This window comes from Acipenser ruthenus, chromosome 4 (assembly GCF_902713425.1).
Source record: "Acipenser ruthenus chromosome 4, fAciRut3.2 maternal haplotype, whole genome shotgun sequence".
Lineage (NCBI taxonomy): Eukaryota > Metazoa > Chordata > Actinopteri > Acipenseriformes > Acipenseridae > Acipenser > Acipenser ruthenus.
Window position 1 is genome coordinate 80,440,040 of NC_081192.1, and position 16,249 is coordinate 80,456,288.

At 38.9% G+C, this 16,249-nt stretch overlaps 1 protein-coding gene across 1 annotated transcript in view; it reads right to left on the reverse strand.

The window, feature by feature from the left end:
- The window catches only part of LOC117400720 (endonuclease/exonuclease/phosphatase family domain-containing protein 1-like), a 60,225-nt gene extending 44,295 nt beyond the window's left edge, over positions 1-15,930 (reverse strand). Inside the window, exon 1 of the mRNA XM_034001016.3 lies at positions 14,617-15,930. Coding sequence (XP_033856907.1) covers positions 14,617-15,470 — 854 coding nt within the window. The 5' untranslated portion in view covers positions 15,471-15,930. The remainder of the gene's footprint in view (positions 1-14,616) is intronic.
- Positions 15,931-16,249: the final 319 nt, after the last annotated feature.

Below are 16,249 nucleotides of genomic sequence, written 5' to 3' on the forward strand. Positions count from 1 at the left end.
ACAAATATGATTATCATATAATTAGCTCTTGGGCTATAAAATGCAAAAAGCTAAAGCGTCCATCGCTACGTTCTAGAACATTCAATATATCACTCTCTTAAGACTAAAACATAATTTCTATAACTTATAGCAATGCATCAATATGCATAGTGTAGGATATATTGAAAAATAAGAACTGTCTTCAAAAGGCAAACAGCAATCAGTTTTTCAGAGAACCTGAGAGCATGGACCACATCAGCTTGCAAGATCAAGTTGAATGGTATCGAATGGGGTCTTGCTCTTGGCTTATATAGGATATTCCCTCCATTGAATACATCAGAAGTCCCAAGTAAATCTAATCATCACACGGTCTTGACATTTCTTATCTTTATGTTAATTAAACATTCTAGAAGGATCTGGTCAATTCATTTTTCAAAACTGACTGGATATAACTTCTTGCCAAAAAATATTGGAATATGATTTCATTGCTCTCTTTTTCTAACTCCTCCTTTTTCTAAAAAAGTCAGGTGGACCAAAGATCACAGAATCCTTGCTATAATATAATACAAGTATATGTGTATATATGAGAGATGTTTTTAATGTGTATCACCAGCTCTATTTGACTATATTAAGCTGGGTCAAAAATATATGTCCCTCTTAGCCGCATATTATGTTACCTTTTCAGTGTGTTGTCAATGGGCCAGTTTAACTTCATATACAAATGTGTGTTAACAACATATGGGACAAAGACTGCCTTTGAATAAACATACAGTGTTCAGTTCAGTAATTTTCATTTTAATTTGAAACTAGAATAAATATGTTACGTATAATAGCCATATTTAACGGTTCCATTCTCAGACTATGCCTGACCTTTCTCTGTTTCTAAAAGTTGCCTGCTCAAGCAGGATTCAGACACCCTGTTTTCTTGCCAAGACTATTGTTTTGATTAATATGGAACACCATTGTAAGCACTTCTCCAAATTCACCGCATGAAGTCAGTTTTCTCCCAAAGAAAGTCGCTACTTATTTGATAAGAACTGATACTGGACACAACTCCCCTAATTCGTAGAATGCTCACTACTACTGCCAGGTTTTCTTATCATAAAAAGACCTTGGATTCAAAACTGTGGACTACAAATAAATCTCACTTTGACTGCCAAAAAGAACCTTCCATATCTAGCACTGCCCTGCTTGCAAGCAGATAAGGGCAATAACATATTATTTTTACTGAATTAAGTCTGACCCCTTTCTCTGATCATAAAAAAATACAGTTGAAGCAAGTTTTAAGACATCCTAGCCTTTTGACAATTTGTTGGTGTTGATTAATATGAGACATGAAGTAATGGAAGTAAAGTAATGAAAGAAACTGGCTACTTTTTCTCATAAAACTGGAATATGCTAACAAGGCCTTATGATAAGAGCCTGCCAAGTTTGACTCCTTCCAGCAGGTGCTTTCATAGACTGCTAATAATATTTTCTACTGGTTTTACAGATCTATTTGAAAGGGCTACATACAGTATTACAATAATTATTGACAAAGAGTATATTGTATTATTTCAATACAGGTTAGTTTAAATCATCCAATTCATGTCTAATAACTCAGCACGTTCCCAACAAGATTCGAACTCTGTGCCAGGCTCAGCTCGGACTGGTTCTGCGAACACCACGACACGACTGTACACATCAGCTAAAACTATTTTCTAAAACATATTACAGTCATTACAATATTTGTTGTAGTTTCACAAATATTCAATTTGTATCCCAAAGATCGTCCCGCTTCCAGTAGCTGTAACAGTCGGGTCAGTTTCTGCTCACAGGTGTAGGTGACAGTCTTCAAAAGCCTGATACCTGCAAAAACTTAAATCTTGTTAGCTGGGCTCCCATCTCTACATTCCCATTCCCATCCTCAGTGGGCAAAAACATTTTAACTGAATCTGGATCCATCAAAGAACCGCACACCCTTGCAACCGAGGCCTTCCATGCAAAAGGATCTAATGGCTTATAGCACAAAACCAGAACCATCTGTGGCAACATGTCAGTCAGGTTTTAGACCACAGCTTTCACTAAACATGCAAAATCGTGAAGTGCTGAATCACTGGTAAAATGTAATCATTATTGCAACATCGTACTGGTGCATAGCATTTCCTGGTGCAAGATGACAGCTTGCATTTTTTAATGTGATGTTACTACAGAAACGTAAGTTACAACAATGAAAAGCACAAGGCAGGTGGTCTTGTGAGGAGTTCCTGTATTGTACAGATACAAGAACGGAGTCTCTTTCCAGAGGTTTCAGTTTTATAAGCTGTATTTTTTATCTTGTAGACAAAAAATGTGTAGGTACTGAAGACCAGTCTAACAATGCATCAGAAAAGCACCAGCCCCAAGCACAATTGTACTCACTGTACAGTAGGTAGGGGAGTGCTGTTATTCATGTGAAATATTCCTCAAATCCAAATGGTCACTGTTACTAACTTAAGAGTGGAGTCAAAAGGGATTGCATTTATTTCTGAAGTTCATAATGTATGCAGAGTCCCTACACAAAACCAAAATAGGTAAATGGAAAATAAATATTTGTCAGGGATGCAATTTGATTAAATATTTATGCTATTGCTGTCCTTAACCAACCCTGTGTGTCAGTGAGGGAAAATTGGCAGGGACTCCTCACCATGCTACTGCGGCCCTAACTGACTCCATGGGATCAGAGGACACCCACTAACCTTCACTTCTTCTGAGCTGTTGTGGGGTGTTGCTTTGGTGGAGAACTACTGTAATTGGACAGTCATAATTCAGAAAATGGATGTAAAATAATTAGACATTAAATAATAATATATACAGATATGTGGAGGGACTGCACATTTACACACAAGTGTGTGGCACATATAGTTTCTGTTTTCTGTTCAACCAGTCTCATCTGGACTTCCTTCCTTGCCATGTTAGGTCACGTCACTAATTATTCACACTCTGTTTCCTTTGTTCCTTTGAAACTATAATAAAATATGTGCTTTATCAATACACCAGGACTAATACATCTAACAAAGCTAGATGTTTGTACAGCAGCTTCTTTCTGATTATTCTCTGCTCAAAGGTTAAACACTTCCTACGTTAGGCATCAAATTATGTCCCCTGTCAACAAAGAAACTCTCCTATTGTTACTGCATTAAAATACATTCTACACAATTTTATCACTCAGCTGGTAAACAAAACAAACAAAAACCAACATTTCAATCTTCTAGATTGATCAGTCTTGTTTAAAAGGTTTTAGGGTGCTGTTTTGGGATAAACATTTATTCCTTAGAGCATTTAGTATATACTTGTTTCAGTCAGTATATACTGTAGATAATGAAAGCTTAAGAGTTAAAATAATCCTAGGGCATCTGACTCACTTTCATTTTCCAGTAATACCAAATATTGGAGGCTTTGAATAAATCCAAAGATACCACATGCTTTCTACAATGTGTAACAACATCAAGTGATCATTAATCGTGGACTATTGTGTTAAATAAAATAATAAAGTGGAGATATGCAATGTATTCATACCAAATATAAATGGCATTTATTTATCATTCAAGAACCACTACAAGTACAGTAGCTTTGCATTGCTTGGGTCATGAATCATGATACACAAATGTAAAGAAAGTGTTAGGAGTCATGAGTACACAATGAATTGTTACACTCCCAATGAAGCCATAGTTTGGAATGTAATACATGTGTGCATTTGTCTTGTTTCAATAGAAAATCCATATTCTACACACAGGTATGAGAAAATAAGCATACTCTAATGTCAAATTGAGGTTAAAATAAAGTTCTATGATTAGTTTTAAATGTAGTTTTAAATTTAATGATCCTAAATTGTATTTTCCAAATTCCAAATTCCAAATTGCATTGCTGTTTCTACACAAGTAGTCGAAGGGTTCAGCCAACTTTGTGCATGGTTCCATGGCTCAGAGCCAACCAGAAGCAGCTTGTCACAGATTGTTATTGAGAGAGTCTCTGGATTGTGGAGTGCTGCAGACATGTGACAACTAACCCTGTCTTTGTCAATTAATCTCTTTCACATTAAACTACTAACTGTTCACATGTCACCTCTTCAGCAGATTACTTCTGTATCGTGAGAACTGGGTCATTCTGATAAAAACTATTTGTTAGAATCCCACTCATCTATCACAAACAGTGTTCAACACTAGACAGTACCATGAAAAACAAAAAAATGAAACAAACAGTGTACTGGAAGTATGAGGACTACAAAACTCCCAACAAACAATTGAGAAAATAGAAAACAATAAATAAAACTGCACTACAGTGTAAAGTAAATGTTTAATATATATATATATATATATATATATATCACCGGTCTCTCACCACGATAGTGAATACAATATAGACCAGTGTATTTTGTGCTACAAAATATGTTATCCATAGTTTTTTGGGAACTCTCCAAGCTACCTCAGTTGACTCCAGTATCAGAACCAAACATCTAGTGTACACTGTTGGAAACAAATGTGGGATAAAAAAAAAAATAATAATAATATATAAAAACAATACAGCATAATGACCCAACCACAGGCACGAACTGTACTGTACATTACTGCACTGTAATATTATATTAAACCGACATTTGAGGAAGTTTAAGAATTAAGAGTAATTTGTAAGTTGTTTATTATTATGTTCCATATGAATAATTTCAAATAATAATAAAAAAAAATACAGTGAAATGACTCATAGTTTCCAAGGATTTTGTTTAATGTGGCATGCGAATAATAAAACACTGAACGTAGCAGATCCCTCATATATTTTTCATATTGCAAATTTATACAAATTTTGGAAGCTATGAAAAAATGTCAACAGGAACAAAAAGATTACTGGGAATGTGTCTGAAACCACTGATCACTTTCTGCACTGAACATTAAAACATTGGCAACTTCTCAGAGAAATAACTGCCTACTTGTTACTGCGGCTGTCTTAAAGTATCTGACAATGGCTCACACTGCACTGCAGCAGCTTAGCCTGGCATTGGTGTAAATATAGACTTGTGACGTTTTATCCTGCTTACTACTGAAACAAAAACCAAGGATGCCATTAACATACTTAGAATCTGATCTTGCATTGAAAGTAGTTAGACATCCCCTGTCAGCTGGTTTCTATGCTAAATACTTGACTAATTGGCAGAACTGTCCAATCTCTTTCTGAAGATAACTGGGAGTATTGGGAGGGGGTTTTGACATTGTTTCATTGTCAGTAATCCTTGTGAAGGGGTTACTATAGGACAGTAGGTCATTTTTTAAACATTTATTTATTTTTATTTTTTTTATCAATAATTTTTATTTATTTTTCCAATTTTCACCCAATTTTGGAATGTCCAATTATTATTCAACCTGGCTCACCTCTGCAACCCCCGAACCAACTCTGGAACGGGTGCTTCTTTTTTTTCACTCTGCAAGCTTTACTTGGTAGGCATCATCCTGGGGAGAATGGAATTCAAATATGACAAAATATAAACAAGATGGCCGCCAGACCTACATTTTCTTCGTAAATTTAAAACCGCTTAAGTTGAAAAATGGTTTATTTGATTAACTCCAAAGTTGACAAGCATCATCCCTGTGTCAATACAATTGACTTTTTTCAAAAATGGTGTTTGTGCGTAAACCAATATGGCCACCTGACACATTTCTTTAAAAACTTTTCAAAATCTTCAGTCAAATGTAAAACTAGCTTATAACTCCTTACAAAGTGTAGATAGGTTAACGGTTACTATGGAACACATATAGGAAATAATATGTGCTCATTCAAAAATGACCTTGCCTGTGACCTTTGACCTCTCCTTAAGTTAAAATGTAAAACTAGCTTATAACTCCTTACAGACTGCAGATAGGGTCATGGTTACTATGGTGTTTAAAGTTATAAAGCATCGTGAGATAATGAACTAATGCAGTATTTTTAATTGAAACTGCTCCATAAAACTGATCTGTTGCTGACACTTGGGCTGCAATGCTACAGCTTGCCAAAATTTACAACTGGTACTGAGCTTGGAAGCCATTAAACTGCCTGTAGTGGTTGCAATCGGTAATACAATCTTTTATCTCACAAATTGCGATTCGCGAATTTACTTCAAACACAATACGTAACTGTTTAATTCAAAATCTTCTCCATAACCAGATCATTGGTTCAACTCCCATTGTGAGAAGGTCGAAAAGAGAAAATCAGTCTGGTTTTCTGTGACCTTGACCTGGAGGTGAAAAGGCAAAGATTTCCCACAATTCTTGTATATGCCTTGGTCTACATGTGTGACAATAACCTACTTTTTTGTGAGTTATGGATTTTAAAAGACAGATGGACAGCAAGCATAATTTTTGTATACAGTATTGTGCCGCACAGAATACCTTGTTGGCTCCCAGGACCTGTATAGTGCTGTGTTTTTAACAGGATTTCTTACAGTATGTTCAAAACAGTACAGTTCCATTTGATCAGGTTATCCACCAATAAAAATGAAGCAGAATAGCTAAGTTCCAGAAGATGACAAAGTCCTTTAGAGAATCCCCTCCTGTTTGCTGTTACACCCTGGTGTCTCTCCACACAGAAACAATAGAACCATCTCGACTGGGAAGCTAAGGAGTTGGCTTATGGCCAGTACCAGGCAGTGACAGTCACCAATGACTAAACAATGGACACTGTTGACTGAAAAGTGTGTTATCTGTTAAACAAAACCAATAACATTGCGGGATCAATTAAAACAACCAGCACAGCACAATTATCTTATCTTCATTCATAAAATATCATTGCACTGAGATTCATACTGTTTTATCCCTTCCACCCAGTTACTGTAGCAATATTTGTTGTAGTCACCAGTGCCATCCCCACAAAAACACATTGCTTAGCTGGCACAGGTTGTGGCCTAATGGTTTTTCAAACAAAATGGCAAATATAAAACAAATAAGAGAAAGCACTGTAGAGCACTGAAATACTAAACACCTGACTTGGTTCCTTTATAGTTGTCCATCACAATCTTTCTATCACTGGTCCAGTCATATGTTAGACACTAAATTAGAAGTCCACTACCTTGCCTTGAAGGATAATGGTTTGAAATATAGGGCCACTCTATCTTCTGCCAGATCAGCCTACTATTCAAACCTTATAGATAACAATTTGAATAATCCAAGTTTTATTTGATTCTCTAGCTAAATTAACTAATCCACAGTCTGAGTCCCCTCCGTTGACTACTTCTGACCGTGGCGATTTCATGAATCACTTCAATAAAAAAATTGCTGAAATTCGCAATCAACATTCCGCCCAGGAGAGCAACCACCAAGAAAAGGTGTTAAAACCAATCCTCGCCCAGGACAACTGGAAGCTGCTAGAGACTGGAAAATGCTGGCAGATGTTGGTCAACGGCTTATTTTTCCACCTAAGATTGCCACCACTAACCTTCGACCAGATATTGTCTTGTGGTCTGGATCAGCACGCCTTGTTCACCTGGTAGAGTTAACAGTGCCATGGGAGGATGCTGTAGATGAGGCGTATGAGAGGAAGAAACTGCGGTATGCTCAACTAGCCACTGAAGCGGAACAGCGAGGATGGAGAGTCCGGGTTTACCCAGTGGAAGTGGATTGTCGAGGATTTGTGGCACACTCTACAACCCGGTTTCTCAGAGACGTCGGATTCAGTGGCCAAGAGTTACGTCGCACAGTGAAGAACTTATCTGAAGCAGCAGAGAGGAGCAGCAACTGGCTGTGGTTGAGACGGAAAGATTCTGGCTGGGGATCTCAAGCACAATAGAAAGAAAGAAACACTGATGTACAGGTAAGTAAGCTGGGCTGAGTTGAGTGGGGGACAGAGGGGGGTGATGCTGGGACGCCAGAATCACCGTCAAGCCCTCTTGAGGTGTCGTGGGCTAGTCGACGAAACACTGAGGATGGAAGGTGCCCACTTGAAGACCCCAGAGATGTACCCTACTTAGCTCAATCCAGACGGACGCACTGTGGTTGATCCCCGGAGCCAGCATCGCAGCCGTTGTGTGTGCTGATGCGCCAGGGAGGCAAAATAAGCTGATCCCTGGAGCCAGCATTACACTTCAGCCATTAACACCAGACAGAAGGATATCTACATCATCATATGGAAGGAAACGTAAATGGATGGAGACACAGATGGATCACATTAGTTTACTGTAAAGCTACGTCTTAGTTGGTACTTATCTTGGCGAGAGCCGAGTTCAAATCAGCATGAAGTTTTAACATCTACTCTCGTGTAATGAAAATCAAATCTCAATACCACCATTAAACAGGATGTGTCACAAAACAGCAATGAAGAACCACACTTATTTGATGCTCCAAGAACAGAACAAGTCTTTGACACTTTTTCTCAGATAAGCTTGCAGGATCTTACGAATCTAGTAATGAATGAAATCCGCTACCTGTATTTTAGACCCTATTCCGACTACACTGTTCAAGGAAGTATTTGCTAAGACTAACACTACAGCTCGGTGTATCATTAACAGCTCACTGTTGTCTGGTATTGTTCCTAACTCCTTCAAGGTTGCTGTTATTAAACTATTACTTAAAAAAAACTGGCCTAGACCCCACAGTTCTTAATAATTGTAGGCCTATTTCTAATCTCCCATTCCTATCCAAAGTTTTAGAGAACGTGGTAGCTCATCAACTTAACAAATTTCTTGTAGTATACAACACCAAAGAGAAATTTCAGTCCGACTTCCGCAACGCTTACAGCACTGACACAGCCCTTGTTAAAGTTTAAATGATGTATTGCTATCTTCCGATATGGGTTTACTCTCAGTTCTCATGTTACTAGATTTAAGTGCTGCATTTGAAACCATTGCCAACTCTATTTTAGATTGTCAGGGAATGTCCTGTCTTGGTTTCGTTCTTATTTGTCAAATAGATTTCCGTTACATCTGCAGTTACTTGGGGTGTTCCGCAAGGTTCCATTCTTGGTTCTATTTTTTTTTCATATTATATGTTGCCCTTGAGGGATATTGCTCGAAGTTATGAGGTAAATCTCCATTGCTATGCCGATGACACTCAGCTATATTTATCATTTAAACCAGGGGACAACCTAGCTGTAGGTGCATTGACTAGTTGTCTGGCCGACATCAAAAAATCTTTTGATGCTAAATTCTCATAAAACTGAGACAATGCTTTTGGGACCCTTAAATTGCCGAAGTAACATAAACCTATCTGACCTAGCTCTTAGTGGCTTCCCCTCTAATTGGAAGTGTGAAATGAGAAATGTAGGCATTATTTTCGATCAAGAGCTTTCCTTTGAGCAACATATCAGGAATGTCACTAAGATATCCTTTTTCCATTTATGAAATATTGCTAAACTTAGATGTATTTTCTCTCAGTCTGATGCAGAGATACTAATGCACGCTTTTATAACATCAAGGATAGATTACTGTAATGTGCTGTTCTCTGATATTTCTAGCCATGCTATTTCACAATTACAACTTGTACAAAATGCTGCAGCTAGTTTTAACAAGAACCAAGAGATATGAACATATCACCTGTTTTGGCAGATTTGCACTGGCTTCCTGTTCGTTTCAGGATTCATTTTAAGATCCTGCTCCTGACATATAAAGCTCTCCATGACCGTGGTCCCCTATACTTAAAATAACTCCCGATTCCATATCCTCCTAGTCGGCCTCTTAGATCACAGGGTGCAGCTTTGCTTAACATTCCAAGGATACAGAAAAAAAATGCAGGTGGCAAAGCATTCTCTACAGAGACCCTAAACTGTGGAATGGCTTGCCATCGTCTGTGAGGGAGGGTCCCTCTGTTGCTGTTTTTAAAATAAGACTGAAAATGTACTTTCAGGGGGCTCCCGAGTGGCGCATCCAGTAAAGGCGCTCCTCGCAGGATGTGCCCTATAGCCTGGAGATCTCTGGTTCGAATCCAGGCTATGTCACAGCTGGCCGTGACCGAGAGTTCCTAGGGGGCGGCGCACAATTGGCTGAGCGCTGCCCGGGTAGGGAGGGCTTAGGTCGGCAGGGGAATCCACGGCTCACCGCGCATCAGCGACCCCTGTGGCCGATAGGGCGCCTGTGGCTCTGCAGCGGAGCCGCCAGATCTGTGTTGTCCTCCGGCACTATAGGTCTGGTAGCATTGCTGTGGATCTGCAGTGCGAAAAATGACGGCTTGGAAGGAGCACGTTTCGGAGGACGCGTGTTTCAGCCTCCGTTTCCTGAGTCGGCGGGGGGGTTGCGAGCGGTGAGCCGGGGATACAGATAATAATTGGGCATGCTAAATTGGGGTGAAAACCGGGGTAAAAATAATTGGCAACGACTACATTTAAAAAAAAAAAAAAAAAAAAAAAAAAAGAAAATGTACTTTCATGTCAGAGCGTTCATTGTTCTGTAAATTCTATTTATTTTTATCACTTGTTTTTATTGCTCTTTAATTAACTTGTTTACTTACTTATTTATAATTATGTATGTATTACTTGTTTGTATTGCTTTTAAGTATATTCATTTCTGTATTTCTTGTTAAATATATTTTTATTTTATTTTCTCTTGTTCAGTGTTTGAGGCAAATTTTTGTGAAAGGCGCTATATAAAAATAAAGATTGATTGATTGATATGTTGCCAAAATGAATAAAAAATTAAAAGCCATCAAAATCAGCAGCAGTTTTGTATTATACACTGGATTTTAAACACAACTGACTACTGCTCATAACTTTTATTTGATTTATTTTGAACCTCACTACTATATGAATATAGACAAAGCTATTGTAACAAAGGCCTCGGAAGGAAAGGGTTCATGTGGAAGGCAACCCTACATGAATGTGAAAGCAGAGCCATACACAGCATGCTAAATTTGGAGGCTGATAAATAGTGTCATGGTGCTCTAGTGATACGATACTGGGGCAGTTACACAGGGCAGGGTTCTGCTCCAAACACAAATCTCCAAAACAACATTATTAATGTTGCCTGCAAATTGAACTGCCATACCACCATAATGAGGGACAACCCAGTAAGTATCTGCACCCTTAACTTCAAACAGTCCAGAGTGCTTAAGTCATGTTCAGAGGAATTACAATACTTGAACATATGTTTCTGCTGTTCCCATTTTCCCCTCAGAATGTGGTACCGTCTGGGATATATTGGAAAACCAATAAGACAGTGTCAGTCGGATACAGCAGAGTATGTGGGATCACTCAGGTGTTGATAAAATGATGCAATGCCTGGCACTACTAGAAACTATGCAAATATAGGAAGTAAGCAGAAGGCATTTACTGTGGGTTTTTCTTGATAATGACTCATTACTTGTTTAATGCTGGATCATATAAAAAAAAGTAACTGGTTTTAAAGGTGCAGTTGTAAGGTCAATGCTACCATTTGCCCCACAATGCTATTCCACTAGCATGTGTGTTCTCATTACAAGGTCTCTGAGCTAGGCTAATATCCTCTCTGGATCCCCTCCGTACATGCATTGCAGCATACAGAAAATATGACATTGGGGTCATTCCACGCCAACTCAACCAGAAAAGGGTTATTTCGTTGCCTGTCCGTCTCAGATTTTCCTAGAAAAATTCACCTGGGGGTTTTCTGTTTTTCACAGGATTTGGAAGTTCCTAAGGTTCTTACAGCAATACTTACATTTTAGGACCCACATCCCCTACAGGGTAAAGGGTTAGACTGAAGTTCGAATAAATCTCGTCAGTTACCCCTCGTCGTGCAATTTGCCAGAAATGAGTAGGGTGCTCCTAGTATTTTTTTTCTGAAAAGCCCTATTCAATATGAGTAGAACGAGGTTCTACACATGATGGTAGTGTCTAAATTGCACCCAGGGTGATTTTTCTGGTCAAGGTCCCTTTCTCACTTTAGGTTGACCCTTGCAAGGTCACAGGTCAAAAGGGAATATTTAAAAAAAATAATGTCTATCATTTCTGAACTCAACGTGTGAAAACCCCCAGGTGAATTTCTCTAGGAAAATCTGAGACAGGCAGGCAACGGCACTGGTTGGGTTGGCATGGAATGACCCATTGTTAAAAAAGGTAAGGTTTTTTTGTGTCTTTAGCAACAACTGAGAAGCAAAATGGAAAACAAAAACCATCTGCAATTCAGGTTAGGTTAAGTTTTAAACTTATTGATTAACAAAGTGCACTATCTCTTGCAAAATGAAATAATCACGTAACTTGTAAAGCTTAGCAGTCACCATTGATTAATATGTTTAAGTCAGCTTAATAGTTTTGATGAATCAAGAGATTTCCAGTCTCTTCCAAATCTTCAAGCGAGCCCTAAACAACACTTATCTTCATTTTGTAGTGCAAAAGAGATTTCAAATTTGACAATCATGCATTACTGGAATGGTTTTTCTACAGAACTTCCCTTCCGGTAATAGTTTAGGAAACTACTGATAGCCAAATCCTACTGCACTACATAAAGACATCTCAGTGTAAGTCAGTAACAACCTGTAGATATCAGTATACATTCTATATATTTCAAAAGATATGGGTGACATAGGTTCATATGGACAGACTGGTGCTGCATATTTGAAATCTCAATAAAATGAGCTACAAATGTCCTAGGAAGATTCATCACATAAATAAATGCAAAAAGGTAATGCATTCTTCAGTGCAGGCGTACATAAAGAATATGCATACAGAATGGCACCTCCATTCAGTATATCTGATACTCTCAATAACTGAAGAAAGTCCACAGCATTATAACTGGGTAAGTGGATCTCTAGATATATGTGAAAACGATCCTACACAGGAGATTATGCAGAATGGGGTTAAACTCATCACTGTAGATCACAGTAACAGCAATGGTAGAGTTATGTTAAAGAGCCAGTATCAAGTCCAAATAAGTTATAACCAGCGCTCCAGATCAGCTGCGTACTGGGTGTTTTACACATTAAAAAATATGAATCACGTATGGCATTTAAATTTAATACATAAAAAATACGCAAAGCAAATTTGCCGCACATGGACCAAGTAAGGAAGATAAACAGAAAACAACTATAACAACTGTAACAACCTAGTAGTTCTAGTGGGAAGAGACTCCCTGTGAAAAAGTCATTGTTCTATTTTTTACCGGTGAAAAATAAGGAAAGGGAAGTTTTTATTATAAGACTGTCTTTGTATAGCAGTTCAAAGTAACATTACAGTTAAAATGTAAGGCTGTAGTTAGTGCATATCTCATAACTTATTATAAAGTACTGTACAATATGTATTGAAAGTACTCATGACTTCAAGGTAATGTTACATTTTACTCGCATAGTGTTTACATTGGAGAGTAAATTACTCAATGACACAAAAACGTATCTGCAGTGCTGGTGCTGAGGGTACTGGATGGGTTGCCAAGCCCTGCTGTTGCTGCTGAGTCATTGTGATCCTTTAGGAAATGGCTGGAAGTGCTAGGAAAATACTTTACTCCCTCTGTATTATTCAGCATTTCTTTATGAACAAATGCTTTTTCCAGAATCTCCTAAGTCAAAGGCAATGGATAGTAAGCCTACATCTGGAATAAAACTTCCATGCCTTTGAGGTCATGATAATTTACTAAACCACTGCGTGGTTTAAATACAGTATTGTTTTCAATGTTTGCATAGATATTACATGTACTGTAGAGTACAGTATACTGCAGTACTGGGTTGATATGAGAATCTAACAATGTGGCTACAGTATCTGGATCCAGCTGTTTGGAAAAGACAACAGGATAAGTACAGCTAATCTAATATATGCCTTTTCATAAACAGCATAATCTAAAGAATCCTTGGCTGCTAACCTTAAGTAACTGCAACGCTGAGAAGTTCATTGACCTCAAGTTGCTTTCCCTTGAATGTGGCATTGAGCCAAACTGAACTGCCTTTATCAACAGACAGGCATCTGGGACAAAGATAAACAGCCAATAAAATAACCAGCAAAATGACTGCTTAAACAAACCAACATGCCGTGGTACATCATAAGATCCTGTTTAACAGTGTTGCAAGCAAAACAACCATATATAACAATATAACCGATGTGACGTGACGTGTCTGTAAGCCTTTATTATTCCCTGCTGCAGACTAAATCCATTGCGAAGGGGATCTAGTGGAATGGGTGGTGTGTACGTAATATGTTAACTTCATTTGGAATAACTTGTTCGGTCTGGGGACATATCTCTCTGTGAATACATTTAACTTTTTGATAATGATTGCTTTTTTGTTGTTTTTTTTGTCCCACCCCTGAAAAGTCCTATTTTTAACAGGATTTGCTATTACAGTATCTACACGAAAGTGTTGTACTGCACAGAATAATTCTGATTAATTTACGACGTCATAACTGTATGGACCTGTAGTCTAATTTAGAGCAATTTGCCATTTCTATTTATACATATTGCTATATTTGAATCGGTTGCTAAGGGCGATGCTATTTACCTCATAAACACGAGACACATCGGTTTCTATGGATATAAAGTATCATCATTACCAAACTTGTGGTTATTACAAAATCGCCCTATTAAAATACCCCCATAAATAAACACTCTAACTAGGCATTACTTTACTCGTGCGAAATTGTGGAAATGTAGAATTCCTTTTTTATAGTGTACATGTTTTGTAGCAACCAGCTAAACACTGAGTAAACATCCTGCAGCAGTATTACAAAGTATCTAGCAGACATAAACCGTCACAGTGAAATCGGGCTTACCCGTTTTCTAGAAGCGTCATGCACACCACCTCCCGCACTCCGGGGTTGTTTGCCTTTTCAGACGAGCAGCATTGCAGGTTCCAGGTTGCTAACCTCAGAACGGCTTTACCGTCACGCAGACCAGAGAACGCTTCTGCATTTGGCCGCACCGAGATGATCTGTGTCGGTCCACCCGGTGGGAAGTCTAGATCCTCACTCTGAAGGCTCAGAGAAGTCGGGCTGGGATGAGACTTGCAGGTAAAAGTTACCCCACCGTTGGTGTTTGTTGACGAAGGTCGGGAACGCTCTGCAAAGATTTGAAACCTGATTTTGTCCAGAAATGAGGAGTTGATGTAGGCGACTTTAACCAGGTCCTCTATGCTTTTGAAAGGTCCGTGCTGCTGGCGGTAGTCCACGATATTCTTGGCGATCTTTTCGGTGATGCCACGGATGCTCATCAGCTGAGCCGGCGTGGCTGTGTTGATGTTGATCCTGGTGCAAGCCAGGTGTTCCTGGTTCACGTCTTTGCGCAGGGAGCTTGGTGATTGCTGGGTGGAGCCCGTCCTGTTGCTCACACAGATCTCTAGCTTGATCTGCTCTAGTTTGGCAGCACCGACCCCGCTTACCAAAGCCAAGTCCTCCACTTTCTTGAAGCCCCCTATACACGCACGGTACTCCACTATGTTCTGGGCGACCATACGGTTCACCCCAGGCAGTGTCATCAGCTCCTCTTCAGTGGCTGTGTTGATGTTCAGCCTCTCCTGGTTCACCAAAATGTTGCTAAAGTTGCACGCTGCGCTGAATTTGCGCTTGTTGTGACAAAAGTCCGCTGGATCTTTTGGGATTGAGCGGTGACACCCCAAATTCCCTCCCATTTTGTTCACCTGTGCATGAAACTGTACTTCCACCAGTGCAGGAACTGAATTTTTAACAGCTATCCAGTTACATGATCCGCATACAATGAGAGGTCTGTCTGTGATAAATACGTAAATAAATAAAAGATTACCTTTTCACATTTAGCTTTTGTGTTGTTGATCTTCTGACAGCTTGCTGATAATATAGTTTGGCAGCTAAAAATAATTGCGATGACAGTTTGTCTTTTGACAGTTATCTCTTTAATTCAAAGCGCCTGACGGTTTCTCTTTTATAATGAATTTTGTTTTCTATAATCCGCTCCCTCTGTCCTTACTTGAGTTCCAGGTGCATTCAGACGACTATTTGTACAAGCAGTCTCGCTGCCACCTTTTCACTCAGTCAAATTACCACATAGCGTTAGCATCAAACGTCATACATTCTCTCACCGAAGTAAGAGGGAGGGGCCTGCACCCAGAGCTGACTAATCACATTAGCCCCGAGACAAGTCACATGGGGCTGGACTTTATTCCGAATCCATTGGTGAATATATCAGATATGCCACGCCTGTCAGAGAGGAGCAGTTTTCAAGCGGTGAGAAGTGTGCACAGTACACTTTTAATTCATATTGTGTAGCTTTAATTTAGTTTTCCTTTTTTCCTATGTAAGGCAATGCTAAACCTCCAATATCTTGTGATTTCCATTACTTCACGCGGTTATTCTTCCACATGATAGTGTGGTTATACTTTTATATTTTCGGGGAAATGCCTTCAGAGCTAATATTTTTTAACATGGGCTTAAA